Here is a 23141-nt window from a genome sequence, read left to right as displayed (position 1 = left end):
ACGTCCGCCCTTAACTGAGATCTATATTGTATTACCATGAACAGGGGTTCAAATTGTGTCATTTTTATTATTAGTAGTAAACACATTATTAAGCCTGTATATATTTGAAGAAATATTTCGTTCTTTAAATCTACGATTATTTTTATCTAAAGCAAATCGTTGAGCCAAAGACAATATTATATACCTAAATATTACTATTGTAGTTACTATGTCGGTATACTATACTGAGAAATAGTACTTATTCCAATTTAAAAATTATATTAAAACAGTGTGTTCATTCTTTGCAGTGTTACTGCGTGCAAATTTAAAAATAAATGCTCGTGAATTTCGGTCAACCGAAATTAGATCATGCTTGACCACAAAATTACTGCAAATAGATGTACAATAATGAGCATTTATTATTTATTTAAATTATCGATAATAATCATATAACAGAGATGATCATTTACCGCAGATAATAATAACGTTATCAGTGCTTTCTCCCATTAGTCATTACGGTGAGAGGTTTTGTTTTAATTTTTAATATTAAGTTATTAGGAATGAATGAAATAAAATAATTGTTAACAGTTACGGGAACGTTGTAATGCATCGAACTGATTGATATACAGAAGATTTCCAAAAAAATTCTAGGCTTACTGGATACAAGTTTCAAATTTTAAGTTTCATTGATTGGATAAAGCTGTCTATATATTATGATTTTGATTGATTTATTTCTTTGCAAAATCAGGCCAACATATAAAGAAAGATGTAAAATGGTTTTATGAATTAATCACTTCGTAATTCTCGTAAAACCCTTAAAGCCTTAGTTAGTCTGAAAATATCGTCACTGTTCTGGCAGAAGACACTAATTCGAAAAAAATGACATATTATTTAGTTAGTTATACCAAAATATTCCTTATTTCAAACTTTACCGTCTGGAAACCTTTTTAATAAATAAACAGTCTTTATTTTAAAGTCATACTTTTTACGATTACTTAATAAACTCACATGATAGGCAATTTTAAACATTTTAACAACTTCAAAGTCAAATTACTCAAAACTAGTATTCTCCAGTTAGTGTGTTCTGCCAGAACAGAGACGATATTATGTAACGAAATTTAGTAAGCAACTGTGCAATGGTTTTTGATAGATCGATAGAAAGGTGCCGAAAAGAAGGAAATTGCAAAGGAAAATCGATTTTTCAAATATGGTATCTCTTGAATTGTCAATGTATTTAAAAAGATATGCTTATCAATGTAAATATTTCACGGATGTAAATAAATATAAGTGAAAGTGTCTGACGATCAACAAAAGTTTTCAAAATCTCGTAGCGTAATAATAATTATTAGCGATTATATACCTAGTATATACGTAAAAATATGGAATTTAATTTTTTAAATATTCTTCCAGTGCGACAGTATACGATACATTTTTACAATATAAGGGATAACTTGACAGATTCTTCTACAAAGATTATTTATAACACATTTATTTAATCGTTATTTCGGGGTATAGTAGCGTGGGAACCTAAAGTGCGACTTATCTATGGATCAAAATGCTGGACCTTATCATAAATATACAGGAGGAAGCTGGATATCATTGGAATAGAGATATTAAATTGTTTTAATTTTGTCTCAAAGATGGAAGACCCGGTCATCGAATAGACTCGTCTTTAATAGACAACATGGGAAAAGGATGGTCGAGAGACGAATATTCCAATTGTTGGACTACCTATCTAGAAAGAGACATAGTAGTGGCTAAGATAGAAGATGTAGCTTGTGGCAGACGGAAGGGAGTCGGTATGTTTCCTGGACGTGGTATTGGGTTACCGAAGTTGAAGAATAACGCGGGGAAAGAAGATAATTATTATTTAGATTTATAACACAAAACACAAGTTAATATTCTATTGGATGCCTTTAAACCTATCAATAAGACATAACACTACCTAACCACTAACACCAATAGCCTACATAACTATTCGCTATTTCCAACCTATATAAAAGACAGTAGTTTAGTTAATATAATATGAGTATTTATTAAAGCATACATATAACACTATCGATTTATCATTTGGGATATAACTTTAACTAAATTTGCATAGATTTTATGCGTAAAAAAAATCTGACAGCTCGTAAAGCTTTATTTATTGGTCAAAATATTTGTATTAAACGCTATACAGCCAATAAGGTATCGACTGATTAGTATGGAATGACTCTCATCCAATGAGATCTTGTATAGTTAGCAGGTTTGCTAATGTATAATGTTTTATTATCAATCTAAATTTGTCTAAAAGTAAAGTCAATATACATTAAGTACCTAACTACTCCATTAGTTTTTTTATTAAGTGGGGAAGATAATATAAAGTAAACCAAATTTTTCAACACAAAAAAGATTGGACGGAAAACAAATTAGCTAATAACGTTATCCGGAGAACAGAATTCATAGGAACTCTATTAAGTATATTGTGGGGAATACAAGATGTAAGTTCGACGAAGCTAGAGGAATTTTCTTCAATGGGGTGAACACACCGTTGATGTTACATAATACAATAGGAAATAGTTTTTTCTTATTAAAATTATTATCATTTCACTTTGTATTAGTTGTGTACGGCGCATGTTTCTTTTACATTTTAAGCAATTGCCTGAAAAGGTAGTTTTTGTTTTTGTATAGCTATTATTATTAGTAAGTATAGAGTTAAAATTAGTATTAAATTTTACGGTATTACTTATTGCCGTGTTATGATAATATAATCAATGTTGTGCGGTGGCATAGTTGATAAAGCGCCCGTCTTTAAAACTGTGGTGCTAGCTCGATCCCGTATCTGGCAGAATATAGGTAAGTATGTACACGTTGTTTTCGATGTTTGTTTCCGGAGCAAAGACCCAATGAGTTGCACGAATATATAAATTTATATTCTCTTCATCACGCTTCACGTTTCCACACCAACGGGTGTATGACATGTCGTAGCGAACATTAGGCGCCCTTGAAAGTTGTGCTGAGAGTGTCCCAAGAGCAACTTCACAAGACCTTAATTGGTATGTGTATACTAGAGTGTGCGTGATTCCTATTCAGATATGATAGTATTACGATCAATCCTAACCTAACCTAATCCTAAGTAATCTCTACCCTGTACTAAACCCATATGTTTTGATTAAGAGTGAGAACAGGGTAATAGATGTATTTTATGTTAGTACCATTCTAATGGTATTATCTGTATTTTTTGGTGAAACAATATTGTATTTATAAAAGTATTATAAAATAACATTACGTAGTATTAATCGTAATATTTCCATTTATTCACACTTAATAATGATCAGGATATTCACATACAATGATTACAGCTTTTTATACAAATTGAACATGGTAGTAATTGATTTACCAAGGCAGGGAAAAGAATATTCTGTAAGAAACTAATTTAATTTAATTTAGTATCACTGAATGAATTAATATAAAAATAAGTAGGTATGTACTGATTTTTATTGAACTCTATTGATTCATTCCCGATAAAATCAGAAGGCCTTGTCACCCTAATGTATGAAGGACGAAGAATTTAATAATCTTAAAGGGAAAATTTTGATATATATTTTTTTCTCTCGTATCGACTAGTTATTGCATTCTTGAAATTTATATTGGCTGTTGTAATATTCTGAAATCAGTGTATGGTATTCGAATATTTCTTTAATATTTTAAAAAGCACTCTCTTCTGTATTATTCATATTCTGTGATTATTTAATTAATTATTATTAGGAAGTAAATTATAGTATTATGGTTTTTCAATTAGGTTTTATTTTTGACACAAAATATTGGACAATAAATATTATTTATACACTTATATTATAACACTCTTGAAACTCAACTGCCACAAGATGTTTCATGTAATAAATAGTATATAAGTTATTGAATTATATCTTTGTACTTTTGCAATGTATATAATATTCTTCTTTCTTTTGACCATGTCCGATCCTAATAGGAGCATATGGACCTCCACAGAGTAGAAGTTTGTATTACGATTACGAGAAATGGATGTTAGCCACTTGCTCAACCTATTAAGTCCATACTCTGATTCCAACACAAATTGAAAAACAAAGTAGGTATGTATTTTCCAGGTCCAGGATTTGAACCTGGGACGAACGACATTATAAACCGACGCGTAAGGAGCTTGGCCATCGTGAGCGTATATAATATATTAATTTAGATATTTAAAAATGATGCCAGGTATATATTATATATCATTATATATATACCTGGCATCATTTTTAAATATCTAAATTAACTTAAAAATGACAGTAACAAGAATTATGGTGAATAAATCTTCGAAGTTAATTCTTATAGACTAATATTGGACCGTCACAGTTAAGATGATGGTACGGTATTTTAATCATTAATTTCAACCGACTATGGAAATTGTGTTACAATACGACGCGTGCGACATTTTCAGTCGAAGCAAAATACCAAATTGTTTCCCATTGCCGTTCATTTAGCTAGCGATTCACAATGGCGATTTTATTGACGAAAATGCCGCATTCGATTCGCCAGCATACTTTAAAAGGGGCCTCGAAACTGTTCAAACAAGTCATAAAATTATTAAATTATACCAAAATCCTAAAAAGATGCGTATTTTTAACAAAGCGAATATAAAATGTTACCCAACGCATAACAAAATCCCTGCATCTAACGTCAAAGGGACCGATAATAAAAACAATAAATCACTAATAAATAATGTCTGTCATCTTTAACAATACTTATTTTTAGTTATATGATGTAATTCTAGCGGGTCTCTTCTATACAAAAGGCTGCTTTCGTCCGCTAAAACCGCTAAGTAGGGTATGTTTGTATCAAATTATTAACACGTATTGTAACAATTACAATTAGCTGGTATTAATTGTTGCAATAAATGCTATATTTTAACGGCATGCCCCCTGCCTGTGCTAAAATTTAGAGCATGAGCGATAGAGAGAGAGAGCGAGAGAGAGACAGTTTCGACTGATTAACTGATCACAATACAATTACAATTATAATATTTCAATATAAAATGTATGTAATAAATACTAACACATTATCACGTTAGCGGTCGATAGTCGCCTTTTGTATAGAATATACCCGTAGGAAAGAGGTATAATCCTTTCCAAGCAGATGGCACACCCGTTTATGCCTTCATTAATTGGCCTTTCGATATAATTAGCATGTTATTTAAATGTGGTAATTAAATAGTAATTAAATGCAACGCGGTCAACAAGGAGCAATTATTTATGATTTTAGCTTCAAAATTAAAAAAAAACTTCAAAATCAGTTAGTGCCTCGAACCTCTATGTACCTAAACTCGCCACTGGTGATGCATACTATTTGTAAGTAACTTGTTACGATACAAATCATATTTTACGCATTTAAAATAAAATCATATGCGTTGTTATTGATATTCTTTGTTTCTGTATAAACTGAAATAGTTCTATTTTTGAATAACCCATCGCATTGATTGTATTCGATTCGAATATGTATATATTATTGTATTAGATACTAATTATTGAGAGTTTTAATCGTTACCTGTCCATCGTCAACGGCAGCCTGCAGTGCCTGGTGTAATGATAGGGGGTCGTGGTGCTCATGGTGGGGTAGCCTACCACCCCCTCCGCCGCCACCACCCCCGAAGTCCCGGCCTCTGTCGCCGCCGTAGGGGAAACCACCGTGCTGCAGCTGAGAGAAAAACTGCATACGTTAATAGGGGGGAAATTATGTGACAACATAATATTTTCATACACATATAAGGATAACAGATACTCAAAAAACTATAAAATTAGATTAACTAACGTTTTCATTTGTTAGAAATATATTGATACTATATTAATACTATCGACCGAAGGTACTTGATGGAATTTTAATTTAAATTCTAATGGATTTAAGTTTTTTACTATTACACTTGAGTCGTTTTTTGCGACCCCCGGGTTTCGCCTTTCGACATAGTAAACACACACTGACATCGAACACTCTTAACTCTAACTTATAAATTAAGTCAATACAATAAAGTATGTAAAAACTCCATTACCTACCTATCAAATCAAGGGTGACAATAAAAAATATAACAAAGAAATGTTAGTAAAAAAAACTCCCTCTCTTATTAATAATAACACACTCGATAAGCATAATATTATGCTAAGCCCGGGTCGTAAAAAACGACTCAAATGGAATAGTACAAAACTTAAACCCATTAGAAATATTGATATTATTTCAGATACCTTAAAAAATTAATTAAATTAAATTAAATTAATTTTTATAAAAAAAATTATAAAAAAAACTGTTTATAATTATAATAGGTGTGTCTGTTAAATGTATGAATTCGAATATATAGATTAAGTAATTTAGGCGATTTGAACTGCATTTTCCGTTTGACGTTATTATCCCAATAAACTAAAAACAAGTGTGGAACAGCCTCTCTATCCCCTTAAGAAAAGCCAACCATGTTCATCACATATTAACCATAAAATCGAAGCACGGCACATACTATTTACTAGTGTTCTTCATTTACTGTGCACGCTTCACGAAGCCACGAGTCGCAAATTTCAAAAAAACAAGTAAATTAATATCTCTGTGCATTTGAATCCAGAGTGTGCACTTATTTTTTTTTATCGTATGGCTAAGAAATATCTTTAGTAAAAGAATCTGATAAGAAATGTCTTCACTAGGTGGTCAAGACCTATAATACCGGATTCTTGAGTCAATAAAAAATAAACAGATTAGATTTATTTAGACTGGTTAATAATGTTCTGTCAGTCAAATTAGTTTTGTTGCATAAAATTAATTCGGGCTTATTGTGTCTAGATTTTTAAATAACGATTATGTATAATTTAATCATTAGATAACTATATAAGTAGGGATATACACAATGTTTCGATACTTAGATATTTGAGTATCCGGTATAATGGTGGTATCGATCAGTGGCGAAGGTTGGAGGTAGGCTGTTAAGATTCGACATAAATAGTGCACACTAAACTTTGTCAGTCAAACGTATTTGTTTTCATTGAACTAAGACTACAATGTGTACACAGTGTTTATAAAATTCAAATAATCCATACCTAATCCAAGCCTAGTAGATAATAGTAAAAAAATATTCGTTTATCTATAAAATATCTAAAATTATGCCATTAAACCATACATAATTTTAGATATTTTACTGATAGAAAGATATTTTTTATCGATTATGGTTTGGTTTAGGTAGGGCTTAATGAACTAAAAAAACTAACAAACACCATCTGTAATAATATTTTTTTTTCGACCATGTCCGATCCTATTAAGATCATTTGGGCCTCCACAGAGTAGAGGTTTGTATTAGCATTATTATTATTTTGTTTTTACGAGAAATGGATGTAAGCCACTTGCTCAACCTATTAGGTCCATACTCTGACTTATACACAAATTGAAAAACAATATGTGTACTTGCTAAACCCAGGATTCGAACCTGGGACCCACGGCGCTATAGGCCGAAGCATAAGCCGCGCGGCCATCGTGCGTTCAACGAAAACTTAATATGACTGAAAAAGTGTGCACTATTTTTGACGGATCCCCCATAATATACTTAAACTCTCGTGATTTGGTTTAGGCAGAGTTTAATTGAATTTTAAACACTAACCAGAATCATCTGCAAATTGTATCATTAGTTCAATGAAAACAGATAAGTTTGACTGACAAAGTTTAGTGTGCACTATTTATGCCGAATCTTAACAGCCTACCTCTACCCCTCGCTACTGATCGAATATACGATATTCAATCGATATCCATACATTTTGTATTAAAAAGCGAACAGAGTATAATAATACATATAAAACGACAGTTGCAATATTATGATGGAAGTATTTTTGAAATATTGTTCTGTGTATGTCTATGTAATATAAGGGGACCACAACAATGTTGAATGGCTTATTTTGGAAATATTTTGAGACTTTCCGCAAACACACAAGATTTCTAAACATCTTAAGACATCGCGCTGCTAACATACTCAAATGTATGTAGTAAGTACAGCCACGGATGTTATACAGTGTAACCAAAAATAAGAATTATTTTTCGCATAATATAATATGCAGTTAACTACCGTTACATACTCATTATTTTTAAACGTACCTACGTATTAAAACAAAGAACGCGTAAAATTTTCATATCCTCAATAAACTATTACTTGAATTACCTAATAAAGTATTTTTTTATTTTATAATTCTGTAGTAAGATGGCAACACATGATATGTCTGTTTTTTGGAAAATCGAGTTATTTATACTTTCACACTCGTCTCAGTGAAATCTACAAAATATCAAAATATGGTATGTCTAGGTTTTATAGGTTGGGAGAAATAAGCCGTGTCAATATATTATTATGGTATGTCCATTGTCCTTTCGAAAGTGTTCTCCTGAACAATTTAGAAAAACCGACATATCGTATTTTGCCATCTTACTACAGAATGTATCTAGTATCAATGCATATTACTGAAATTTTTAAAAAAATGGCACATGCATAGATCGTGAAGCGTGTTTCAAATACTGAATTATTAACAAATTGATAAATTAATAAAATCTAGCTTTAAATTGAATAAATACATATTTTTTTCATTATAGATGAGATATGACTGTATTCACATGACATATGACAGTGAATATAAATTTAGCACAATATTTTAAAATATAAATTTAAATTTAGCAAAATCATCTATAAAGTTAAGCAAATTTATACAATGCAAACTAGTTACCATAACAATACTAATATTTAAAAATTAAATAATAACCACCGTAAATATGCCATAGTTATAGATGAGGGACTTTTTTGTTTATTGAAATATATTTGTGACACATATTTAACATTGAAAAAGTCTCATAATATACATGTACATTATTATATATACATTATTTTATAAATTTTTAAAATAGGGTCTGCTTAACTCATCCGGTGTACTTACATGTACCTATCTAATTAATATTTTTGTATGTACATATTTCTACTGTTTAATAACATACTATCTATCTCTTTTTTATGTCATGTGAACGTCTTAAACTTATAATTTGTAATGTCCACAATATGTTAAAAATAAATAAATTGAATTGAATTAAAATTGAATTGAATTGAATGTATAAAAATATCCCAAGTAATGTAATTTTTTAGCTAATAAAAAGAGATTGATGTAATAGGCAGGATAATTCATATGCTAATGTTACTTAGATGTTTTACTAATACTATTAAAAAAATAGTTTCTACCATTTCCAAGGGCTCAAGGCTGATAGTTGCAAAAAAACTGTATAATAACTTGTTAAAATATCCAATAGTTTCTGAATAAGCCTGTATATTATGAGAATTTGAGATAAATTCCTCCAGGCTAAAGGAGTAGATATAACCCCGGAGGCAGTGCCGTCATATCTCAAAAATTTCGCCGGGGGGATGATAGTATGTTATAAAAATGAGAGAGGGGCGAGTCTATTGAAAAAGGGTCCGCGAGATAATATTGTTAATATGATGGGATTACTTTTCTATCGTATTGTGCTTACGCATTTACATTTGAGTTTTAAAAATTAAATGGACAAATCAAGATGATTACAGGGCTTTCATATTTCAGTAGTCTTGGATTACCCGTCTTTTTTATGACGAGATTAATCTATAGATATTTATATTATACCTAATTTACTTTATTATAACTTGTTCTTTTTAATATAAATACCATATTGTGAAAACTTTGATTATAATTTGCAATTTCCTTATTGTAATTTAAGATAAGAAATATCAGTTTGATCTACTGTACATAATTTCGTCAGCTGAATGCAGAGCTATTCTAACTTACATTTGAAATTTGTGAGGAAAGAGTTTTTTGAAACAACTTACTGAATTTTTTTATTATTTTTGTAATAAACATTTATAACAAATTTTGTTTTCAGCAATTCCTGATTATCTGTTATTCTCCTGAAACCCTGTTTACGTCGGATAAATGAGACTATATTCAAACTGTCCTTTGTAATCGTGAGAAATGGATATTATCAATGTTTTACGCTATTATAAAATGAAAGTAAGTCTCATCAAACGAAATGAGATCGTCTAAATTAGAGGTTATAATCGATAATTCTCAAGTATCAATGTCATCAATGAAATTCTCGAGAAATCGTCTCTACACTAAGCTGCCCGATCGCAATCAAGAAAATAAGATTTATCGGTAAAAACAACTTTAATTCTACACAAAATTTCTTAAATTTCTCGATTTAATAGGTAAAAAGGGTCTCGACTGGATTTGAACTTGATTTATTAAGTTTGTCGGTAATTTATTTTTTCGTCAGAAAATCCTATACGAATGAATTATCGAGAAAACAAATATTCATGATTTCGAGAATTATCTCAAGAAAAGAAAACAATATGAGAAATTACAAGTTCTAGTTTAGATGTGTCTTATTTGAAAAATTTAAATATGTTAGTATGATTCAATCACGTTACCAATGGAACGATGAGAAAAGAATTTCAGAGATTAATCATCTCTAAACGTAGAAACACTGTAGACTGTTCTAATATTTGTCTACCAGTTTAACTTATTAGAACACATAAAAAAGAAAGAAAATCTGTTGATTACCCATCATCAACAGTTCAATGTTCAATATTTTTATAATAATTAATTTAACTGACACATGATAGGGAAGAGTACTGCAATTTGGTTACCGATTTTAACGTAGTATTGATTTGTACACATCTGTATACATGGTCATTCATGACATTTATGATTGACATGATTCAAGACAAGAAAATTGCTATAAAAATGGAAGATAATATCTACATATTCTTATCCATAAATTTTTCAAATAACTGACTGAGTACATAATATATATACTAGACGAGCAGCGCTTATAAAAATGGCTAGCTATAATTTTACAGAGTTATTCAGTCGTGGTTTACCTTCAATATGTAAGTACACAAGCTATCCCCCTGTTACTGCCACCCTTAAACTTGCGGATTTCGAGACATACTTTGAATTGTTAGCTCGTCTTACAAGGAGAACTTACCGAGATTATTGTGTTATTATACCATTACACGTTTCGCGGTGTGGCCCGGTTACTTGTTGAGAATTACAACACTGTATTAATATGCGTTTAATCGGTCTAACTTAAACTAAATTTTAAACAACTGAAGAAAAATGGAATGTATTGGAGTATTGCAGTCAATAGGTATTTATTCTTTCACACCATTACTACTATCGTCAATATCTGTGAAATATAGTGTGGAGTTTCGGTGCATTCTTTTAGGATGTTTCTCAACAGATTTTTTTCGAAGAATAGTTAATCGATTAATATAATATTAGGTTCACATTCTGGGTTCAAATTCATATTGAAAAAAATAAGATATAATTTTTCCGAACGCTATTATTAGACTTTAAAAAATAAAAGTATTGTCGTTGCTTAGCAAAATATTTATATTGTAGAAATATACAAGATTGTCTCTTTGATTTATAATATAAAATATTAAATTAATTACTATAGAGTATCTAACTAGGATTATATGATTTCCCCACTTTTCTCAAAGGAAAACGTTTGAATACGTATGAAAAACTTTTGTTTTAAATTACTCAACAATGTGAAAGTTCAAATAGTTATCGGCCAAAAAACAGTTTTGTAGATTTTAACAAACTTATTAAAATATTGTAAAATATAATTATACAAAGTCAAATAAAAATCTGTTAATTAGCTTTCAAAGCAGGAATGGTGTGATTTCTCGACTTTTTGTCGATATTCGAGAATTATCGAATTCAATGATATTTGTTTACTCGAGAATTCTCGAGAAATATCTGTGTTTCTGTATTACTCATCCGGCCTAAATTTTCTGTTTGATTTGAGATCAAATTCGAGACGTTTTTTAGTCTTTTCTACCTTTATATTGTCATGTTTTTCGTAAGTAAAATAAAAATTGCTACTGTTCGGTTATACGGAATACAGCGGAAAACGCATTTTGAAAATACCCGATATACTGGATTATTTGTTAGTTTGGGTTAGTTTAGGTTAGGTTAGGTTGGGTTAGGTTAGGTTAGGTTAGGTTTGGTTAGGTTAACATAACAAATAATCTAGTTTATCGGCTATTTTCAAAATGTGTTTTCCGCTGTATTCCGTATAACCGAACAGTACCTACAAATTAAATACTTTTCATATACCTAAATCATTAATAGTAGGTATCAAAAATAGATCTCTTATCAAAAAAATAGTCACCGGTGAAGTTAAAATAATCGGATCAAAGACGAAAGCTTTAAAAATAAATCGACACTATTTTATAAAGATCCGTTGACACGAATCACCTAAATATCAATGTGTACCTAAATAATATGTTACTCACCACGTGGTTTTGAAGGTCAGCATCTCTGTGCCCCCGGTGAAGTGACAGTTGGTCCTGCGATGGTCGGAGGGACGCTAGCTGACTGTAGTGATGCTGTAAGGATCCGGCGTGGTGTAGGGGTCCCAAGGCTTGGCCATAGGGGTCTGCGGAGAGATACTCGAGGGGGCCATGATTCTGGAGAGAAATGAACGTTTTAGATTGGTATGCTCGGATATTAAAATCACTCGAAAAATAATGAAACGTAATTATCATGAGTTTTATTGTAACTGTATTTATGATACGATACTTTGTATAAATGATAATAAAGAATAATCCATTTAGGAAACTACACATACTAACATAAAACAAATTAAAAACTAGGTTTTTTTTATTCAGTTCCGCAATACTCGATAGTCAGTACCATAATAGGATCGTTTGTTTAACACTAAACCAAGGCGTGAGGCATAATGGCAGTAGTATAGTGAAACAGTAGTGTATTAGTTGAAGTGAAACGATCACAAAACACGCAGGCTTAGAGACAACGTTGAAACAGTTATTATCGTGATTATGATTATGATACAAACTATCGGTGCCAGTAAATCCATGCATGTGTACAGGCGCTATATTGCCTTTATTGTTGTTTTACAACACTGTTTTTAAAAATCGTAATCCTATACTGATTCAACGAGCAATGTTTTCTGACGTTTAGTCCTAAATATTGCTAGTTTTTCTTGACAAACAGTTGTCCCTAATTTAAAATGCTATTGTTAAATACCATCTCTGCTTGATTAACCGGTCTTGTGTGAGGACGAACAGACGGATGGATAATATTATGTTCATATTCTTCACCTGTGGCGGACTCTGTGCTGAGGCATGGTGAAACGGAGGCGGGAAGTAAGGCGGCTGGAAGTCGGCAGGCTGCGGCGCGGCAGTGGGCTGATGATGGGGGGCACCCTGCCCGCCGGCACCACCGCCCCCGCCGCCGCCACCCGCCCCGCCGCCCGCTCCGCGCGCCGCTCCGTGCGCGTGAGAGTGCGAATGAGGGTACGCTCCGCTTACCGCTGCTAGGCCGCCGTGACCGGTGAGGCGCTCCTGAAATCAAAGAGAAATAGCCATGGTCAGAAGATGTTATCAATTAAAATTAATCAGTTCTCAATAATCGGGACCAGCAGCTCTTTGGTCAAAAAATACGACTGATTATAATTTTACTATTTTTTATTATTGGTGGAAAGACATGACAATATTATGTAGTACTTCTTATTCTACATAATTTAACAACATTCGTGTATATTTTAATTGTATAAAAGTTTTCTTAATAAAATTTACAGACATCTTCAAAGTCAGACAGATTAAATTGATAAGACAAGTGTACATATTTTGAATTTTGTGCTGCGCTTATGCCAACAAAGTTTTTTTAAAATTATATAGCTCCTGAGTACTGTATTTTAATAATGAACATGTCTGAAACATAATTATTTATAAAGTTACCATTACAATATAATATATAGTTTCTAATCTTTGTTTATCAATGAATCAACTTAGAGCTATAATAATAATAATATGTATTGATGTATTTTGATATAATCTATAATCCGTTGAAGGAGATCAACATTATGGAATAATTTATTTAACTGCTATTTCAGGCGTTGCAACGCGGTAATCTATACTCAAAATTTACGTATATATTATATTATATATATATTTTTTTTACATTTTTAATAGGTAATAAACAACACATCAAATAAAATGATTAACAGTAAAAAAATGCTCATAATTACACCGTCAGGTTAAAATTTATGCACCAAGGTAGGTATGCTAAAAAGCTTCAAAAATATCCTCTCAAAATACACACATTAAACGATCTATTAAATGCTTTAAATAATTTATATTAATCACGTGGATACCGTGATATTAATTAAAACAAATTGAAAAATTCATATTTATCCAGTTTTCACTTTTATAGAAAAAAAATCTTATTAGGTGTCATTCGCATTACGCACTAAACATAGCTGTTTTTTTAAATGATATGTGTATTTTATTATATTGTCTTGGTTCATTAAAATAATGGAAAACATTTTGTAAATCGTGGAAAATATTCATTGAAAAGTTTTAGAAGACTGGCCATTTGGATCACAGTAATTGTTAATTTTGAAAATAATAAGTACTTTTTATTTTTCTAATACAGCATAATATTAGGTAGGTACTTACAAGTTGGAGTTGACACTATGAAATGAAAAAATATTAATTTACTTCTAAATATCACATCAAGCAGATGTCTGATACTATACTACTTATGTCATTGTGATACAAGTACATTTTTCTGTGTATGGTGAATTCTTAATTCAATTCAATCGAATGCCGATATAAACTATTAAAAAAGTATTGCTAGAGTGAAAAAATCTCCACACAAAAAACGTATTATTAATTAATCGTGTTTGAAATACGACTTCCCGTTATTGCAATACACAATATGATAAACGATAGGGTGACTATAAAACTATTTACGGATTTAAATACATTACAGTGTTGATACATATATGTTAATTCAAGATATCTTCTACAATACTAGCATAGGTACTGTTATATTGCAAATAGATATATAAAAAATACGTTATATGTATTGGTATTAAACCGAAACAGGTAGGGTTAATATTCCACAAAATATAGTATGTATACTGGTTGAAAATATTTGAATATATTAAAAATAATGACAGGTATTTAGACTGTAAGTATCTATTTTTCCAGGCCTTACAATAAATCTATCAAACAAGGCCCTTGCACTCTACTGCATATGATGATGACTTCTCATCCGGTTTCCTCATGTCTGTGTTTCTGTTGTTATTTAACTGCTACTACTATTGCTATACTAGTACACTTCTATCACTAGGTGGTATGATCTGTCGTAGTGTCAAAAAAATCAGTATCGAAATCTAAGAAATAAAATGGTTTTTACATTTACCATTTCATAATATTTTGTCAAATATGTACATATATTAATGTTATATGGAACTACTTGAATCATTTCATAGAATTGTAGAGATTATAACACAATTATTGATATTATGTACAAAATTTCACGTAAAATTATATGATTGCGCAATTTTACTACATACGTATAGTAAAATAAAAAAAATATTTATAAATTTTAAATTGGAAAAAAAGTCTTTATTTTACCACTGAAATAACAAAAAAATGAGATACAAGATGGATAGTCAGATATCTCGATTCATTTTTATTTCGAGATTCTACGTTGTGCTTATTAGAAAACAATATTTTGCTATCAATCAAATAAATACTAGGTATATCAATATCAACTAGTGAATACAACCATCTTCCGATTTGAACACAATTTTACTAGTGTATGGAGCCGGATTTAACGGATTTAAATTAAACAGACTATAAGCTAATCTGTCAAACATATTAATACATAGGTAAATAGAGTAACTGAACGACTGTGTTGCCGCAAAGCATGGTAACCCTATACGTACCGTCAAAATTGACAAGCTAATTTGATGGCAAATTAAGATATAATAATCATTATTTGATGTTACAAAATTTGATGCAATATTTTAAATCTGAAACGAATGCAATGAATAATATTTTAAAACATCCTGCTGCGTAAAAATCATTTTAATAATCTAATGATATTTAAATTGTTAAATCGAAATTACAAAAACTTTCATATGTTAAAATATCACACCTTTATTTACAGTCGATTTGTTGTAATCAGATGTAATTCGTTATGTGTTTTTTTGTTCAGATTTTATTTATTTTCATCAAATGGATGTTGCGATTGTATTTTCATGTGATTAAATTCAATTATAATAAACATAATCAAATTATTTATTAGAAAATAAAAGATGCAATAATAACTTGTATCTTGAGTATATTTTAATGAAGTAAGAAAAAAAATATCTACTAAATAATGGGTAGGTTGGTACTACACAATACGTCAGAAATTCAATGTGCTTAAATAAAATTCGTAGCTAAGTGCAAAAAATGTAATTTGTAATTGTTTCGCTTATATTGTTATACTAGTTTCATACGCTCTGCAAATTGTCAAATAAATACCATAGCTGTAGTGTGAAGTATTCTTCAAATGAATCTGTAATTCAAATTCACTTGTAGGTAACTTATTCAGAAGACTAGAGCATCTATTCTATACACAAGGCTACTATCGAGGGTAGTTTATCATATTTATGTATTGAGGTCTACCTCGCTCTAAAAGTTAACACATCCAAAAGAGGTGCTGTTGAAACATAGCACTTTTTGACAGTTTAGACTGTTACCTTATTGTAACAATTAACCGCCTAGATACTTAAATATGATAAGTTACCGTCGATAGCCGCCTTGTATAAAGAATAGCTCTGTAGATATTGTTTAATACGCTCTACAAATTGGCGAATAAATCTAATAGCAGCAGTATGAAGTTTTCTCTAATGCAAAATCACTTGTAGCGAATTTATTCAGAGAATCAGAAGTCCTTTGTTTGCTTCAATTTCACATATTAAGGCTCCATCTCTGTAGATGAAGGTTTTTTAACATCTCTCGTATAATGAAGTATTTGAAAACAATACATGATTTACTGTATATAATTTATAAACGAATATTTGACTTTTGAATAGATTTACTCAATTTGTTAACGAGTGCACTTGTATAGTTATGTTAATCCTCACTTAAAATCGTTTTTATAAATAATATTTTGACACGCTGTATAAAGATTCTTTCGTAAAAAACCTATACATTATACCAGAGTGCTTTAATTATTTAAATTAAGTTGCAAGAAGGTATTTAACGTTACGGCACCTAATCTAATGCTAAATACATTTAGATTCCATGGTCCATTGAACCTTCTATGGATATATCGCGCATAATCTATCGTCGGATTTTTTTCGCAACCGGTGTAATCGAAATTGTTATTTTTCTGCAACGCTAAATGACCGAATCTCCTCTAATCATCATGAGCAGTGATGAAAGAAAGCTCATCAAGCACCCACAGTGATGCATCTTTGCGTCAACATTGCTGATGGTTTGTTTTGTTTGATTAATTCGATAATGGCGGCCCGCGAATTCGAGTGATAATTTTCAATTGCCGCGCGTTTTGCAATGACTGAGATAAATAGACGATGGATTTGTTTAATGTGAATTTATTGCAACGAGAATTAGCTTTAATGTTGTGATAACATAACACAAACTGAGGATGTTAGTTGCGATGTCAATTACCTTCACTTTTTTACATCTTATATAATAATATAATTTTATATTTTACAAATGTTGTAGCCTGAAATGCGTACGGTTCTTCTGCGCAGTTTTAATTTTTAAAACATTATTGTAAAGTTCATAACAGATAAATAAACAAAACAAATGACAACACCGTTTCACACCACAAGGTTTCATTTTTTTCAATGGACAGTCGCCCTTATAACAGAGCATTGTACATTGAACACCTTCAGTTTGGGCAAACCTGCGCCACAACCTCATTAGCTGCATACCGTATAATACTAATGAATAGTTATGCTTTATGAACTGTCAGAAATTATATATGCATCAAATCTATCTGAATTTAGTTAAAAGCCTATAATATATGATAAATCAATGGTTTCTCATTACGCACTGAAAAATAGTTGTACGCATAACTATATATTATTTTGGTTCCTTATAATAATGAGGAACCTTTTTCAAAGCATGAAAAAGATTTATTGGAAGGTTTTAGAAGACATTCTTGCTTTTTAAATGGCTTCATTAAATTATTAATTGTGGAAATAATACTTTTACAAACGCAAGATATTTATTTACCTTGACAATGATAGAACATGAAAATGGGATTAGGTACCATATTTATAAGAAGCCCTTTACAGAGACAGTTTGTTGACCTCTTGTTTAAATCATGTTTTAAATCATGTGTACGAAATGTCAATGCTCGCAATTGATATCTATTCATATTTTTAATCATTGTATTCATCTGAAAGTATCCAAGAATTGATACGGTTCCATTAAATCAAAAAAAAATAACAGAATAGTGATACAATTGTTGACCGCAATCTATGAAACTGTTACTTGGTAATTAGGCATTGTAATTTATGATTTTTTTTATTACCGCAAAATTCATTTTGATGACAACATTGTTTTACTCAAAAATCTGTGATTAATACGTGGCTAGATTTTTGCTATTGATGCATGTCATTTGTATGACCAAATGTATTATCTAAGGTGCAAACTTATCATACTGTGCTGGTCATAAATTAAATTGATAAGAATTTGCTAATATCCTCGTTTTTACCATGTAAAATTATGAATGTCTACTTCTAAATTCTAAGTTCTAAATTCAAACCAAATGATAAAATGAAAGTACATGATAGTTATAAAATAAAATGATCGTGCATTAAATCAGCGAATAGACAATAATATATAATATGTCGTTAGATTGACGATTGTCGATAATTGGTAAAGATAGTATTATGAAAGTCGCAAGCCGTTATTTACTGATACGTTTAATTTATTGGTTGAATTTGCAGCATTCATGTATTTGTAGACCAATAATAACAAAGTAGAAATGAAAATAATAATCTGGTTCGGTTTTCTAACAAGATCGGATTGATTGGACGCTGTCAACTGAGAGCTGGTCGCGAGCTTCCTGAGCGATATAAATCTTCCGCATAAAATGCCTTATTTGCAACAGTGCTGTGCATATGCCGTCAAAGGGTTTTTAAAATATCTTTATTTTAAAACCATTTAAATTTCCACAAAGTAACCCTGTATCAGAAAGTATAAAAATATTATTCCCGCTAAAAATCTAGGTTTTTTTTATTGATTACGTGTTGGCAATAAAATTGTAATTATATTGAGATGCACGACGCATGTTGTCACGCTGTAACGGCGACAAATATAGTCTATGGTTTCGGTATTTTGCAGAATATTTTGAACGATCACCACATCTGTAAATTCAATGTTGGAAAATGCCAACTCTAATGTATTAGTATTTTGAAATTTTATACATTATTCATACAAATTTCAATTAATTTTAACAGTTTATACGTGTGCGAATGTAAAAATTACTTGCGATATTACATTATTGACAGATAATATTTTGAACAGAACCCAACCTGCAGACCATTTATTATTATAATAGACAACATTCTTACAGAAAATACATAGTGCCTTCATTGTGCAAATGCTTCATTAAGTCATGCATGTGTCTACGCAGTGCGGTACGGCCTGAGGTGACCTCATTGTTGTTCTGGTGATTTCGGCAGATTTTGCTAACTGCCAATATTCGTTTAAAGGTTCAAAATGTGCTACGGGATGAGAGAATCAGTCTGATAATATTTTTAACACCAAGAAAAACAACATCACACACTTTTTTTCCGACAGCGGCAGCTTACTGTGACGTCATGTGATAGTACGCGACGTGCATCTCAATATAATCACAACTTAACTTGTCGTATAAAAGGTATTTAATATGAAAATTGAGCGACGCCTTTGGCACATTCGCAGTTAGACCAAGTAAGCCTATGGATTGTTTACCGTATGGCGATAGCTAACAGTTTGGACTCCATACTCACATTTCGACTTAAAAGGGCGCGTGCATTAGTTACATTGAATACATTATAATTATTTCCAACTAATTAGCCGCATTTTCAACGATTAAAATACATAACTTTTGCATAGTTCTTTCGACTAGTCTAATTAACAAATGTGTTATTATAATAATATATCGCGACTTATTGTATATCTGATTGGAAGAAAATATTCAGGACAAACGAAATTGTAAAAATGTCCATTTTCTTGCTTCTTATTCTCTTGTATAAAAATTGGAGACCATGACGTACTATAATTATTTGAGTCGTGCCAATTGTATCATATCATTGATATGATATTTTAAATAGATACTCAAAAATGTGTTATATTATAGTATAGTAAGTAATATATAACCGAACTGCATGTCATTACATGGCAGTATACACGGAACATAGCAATGAACAGGAGGAAATTGCGCGACCCTGTGCGCGCGACTGCGTAAAGTAAATGTTATATAATATTATAGTATACTGATTTCCCTCACCTCCAGAAAAAAACAGTAGATAGAAAAGTAATTTGTTTTTTCTATGTGTTTTTGTATATAATTTAAAATAATTCTTTTGAATAGTGTTATTGACTGAGAAATGGTTATAGCAAGGTATACTTACTCCAATTTACTAAACGGCATAGCGTTGCCTTAAGTAGTTCAAAAACCTTAAAAAGTAAATCATTATAACTAGGCTTATCAAAAAAAATTAAAATCAATTCCGGCATCTAGTTTATAATTAAAGTATTATTATTCATCTAATGTAATTCTGATTTGTTATGACCCACTGAAATTGGGATACTTCATTGAAGTTGTTTTACTAAATGGCTAGATAATGGTAGATAATATATAACACAATATCGACCGTAGAAAGGAAAAAGGACGTAATCCACACAAATAAAATTTTACAGGAGGCAAATAAACGTTTTTCTTATGGTTTTTGGTCAAAGTTCATTCGGCTTCAAGCACAAGGCTCGTTTTTTTTAATTGTCAGCTAAATTTAGATAATACATCGGCATTTGCTGCATACATTCTTTGGACTCAACGTGTATTATCCAATAAAACCTATTATGAAAAAACTGAGGGTTACGTCCGATAAGATCGATCTATTTTCTTTTAAAACATCTACACTATAAATTTTGAACATTCAAGTAAGTACAAATATCAAATAACCATTGCTATGCACAAAATGGTATATATACATAATATACTGAAAAATGGTAAAACTACTTTTTGAAAGCTCGGACCGAAGTATGGATCAAAATAAGGATGCCAAGTACGGATAATCCGGATGTATAGTTAACTTAATAATAGCCCTTCTTTAAGCCATATAAAACGATGAATTATTTATAGTAATATTCAATAACTCGTTTGAATTAATACGTCTAATTTGTATTGATTTTAGAATATTGATTGAGATTTCGTAAAATTTTATATTAACAGAGCACTGTTGAATGCGGATAGCCCCTCATAAAGTAATAAATTAACCGTACATTTCCGGCCGCGGTTCCGAGCGGGTTAGCGTTGATTAGACAAACTGCGCCGCTGCTCGGAACAGGTTATTCACGTTGCAATAATAATATCACAAAAATAATTTGGAGAAAATCGGGCGTGCCCCATTCAAATCACCTGAAAAACTAAGCTCACAAGAAGTGAGCTTTAATTGCATTTGAAAAATTGTAGATATCGTTCATCGGGCACTATTTCTTAGAATACACACGGATTTCGTAATAATTAGGAAACGTAAAATAAAAAATACCTCTAGTAAGACTTTTTCTATTTTTAATTTGATTATAGTAATAATTAATTCAGTAATTATTACCCACATCCTTCTAGAGGTGGAATGTTTCGACGGTACACCAGGAGATATTTCAGAAAGCCAATGAATTCTGTTCTTTTTGTTACTAAAATAGTTTTAGTGCAAATCGCGAAACATTTATGCAAATATACAGATTTTAAAAATGGTATCAAGGAATTTTGAAATTGTTAAATGAAATTATACACAATCATTCCTGTTGCATTTTCATGTTCTTTTTTTTTAGAATTATTAATAACCATGTCCTTGCTTTTTCGTACAAGATGGTTGTAAGTAATTTTGAACAATCACAAATACCCAGGCTTTGAGAAAAACACATAAATATTGTGTTGTTCCGACCGGGAATCGAACCCAGGAACTCTCGGGTGGAAGACAAGCGCCTTACGCACTGCACCACGAGAGCCGCCTTTGCCTTTTCATGTTATGTTTATTACATTTTTATTGCTTTATGAGCCGTTTAATATTCAACAATAAAAATCATTCAGTTTCATGTCAACATTTTGCTTAAAATATTTTTTAAATTATTGTTGTACATATTATATTTATAATTAATTTTTGAGTCTAGAAAATTTCCCGCCTTTCCAGGCCATATTATTCCCTCTACTGATTTTGTTAGCAACTTCGAACAATATTTTCAAATATAAATGGTTTTTGTCTCAAAACTAAGGTTATATAAAGATCTACCATCGTAAGTTGGCAGCCGGTCGAATTTGAAACTAAAATTGTCTATCGAGGATAAATTTGTTACAAATGCCATTTAATTTTACAACATGTTTCTCGAATTATGGATTGCATAATATTTGTACAGAAATCTTCTACCAATAAAAAATTATAAATTACCATTTTTTTGTTAGTTATGGTAATATTCTCAATGTCATACTAGCGCCCTCGCTGAAATGCCAATTTATGATGGTAGATCTATAGGATCTTTTAATAATATTTGTGTATGAAATAAGTACATTTCCAAAACAGCTTATTAATATGTAGAAACAATAAAAATAATAGTGAGTACTTATAAGACAGTTCAACTATTGGAGCAAGAGCTATATTAGCCCAGATTCTGTTTATTGAGTATTTAATTTATGCAAACTATTCCGACCAACACACGCCATCTCGATAAGATTAGAAAGAACCAAAAAAATATATTAATATAATAAATACATAACCTGGTAAGAAAAAAGATAAACTGTTATTATTAACCCCTTCTGTCACGTAAAGTCTTACCGGTTTAACTTATTCATTTACTGAAATAATACATAAGTAATACTAATACATAATTCGTACTTGTGCATGTCGTCAAATTTAGTCTTGGTGGAGAATCATTATATTTTACAAAAACGTTTTGTTTAGGAATAAACATAATTTGAAATAATGTGAGTTGAAGGAAAACGATTAAATTTTATTGATTAGATATAATATTTTGGAATAAAAACACCATGATACGTGATTGAGAAACATCCGAGGGTAATGGAAATTAA

The 23141-nt window shown here is 30.8% G+C and overlaps 1 protein-coding gene across 1 annotated transcript in view; it reads right to left on the bottom strand.

Moving 5' to 3' along the window:
* Nucleotides 1-23141, bottom strand: part of TfAP-2 (transcription factor AP-2) — a 126618-nt gene that overhangs the window by 46068 nt on the left and 57409 nt on the right. Inside the window, exons 2-4 of the mRNA XM_085940088.1 lie at nucleotides 13133-13375; nucleotides 12305-12478; nucleotides 5521-5682 (exon numbers count right to left, since the gene is read on the bottom strand). Coding sequence (XP_085796214.1) covers nucleotides 5521-5682; nucleotides 12305-12478; nucleotides 13133-13375 — 579 coding nt within the window. The remainder of the gene's footprint in view (nucleotides 1-5520; nucleotides 5683-12304; nucleotides 12479-13132; nucleotides 13376-23141) is intronic.

The sequence above is a fragment of the Rhyacophila brunnea genome, unplaced genomic scaffold, assembly GCF_057557595.1.
Source record: "Rhyacophila brunnea isolate RB1 unplaced genomic scaffold, BYU_Rbru_1.0 scaffold_12, whole genome shotgun sequence".
In the NCBI taxonomy this organism is placed as follows: domain Eukaryota; kingdom Metazoa; phylum Arthropoda; class Insecta; order Trichoptera; family Rhyacophilidae; genus Rhyacophila; species Rhyacophila brunnea.
Note: the sequence above shows the minus strand (reverse complement) of the source record. Positions and strands in the feature narration are given on the sequence as shown.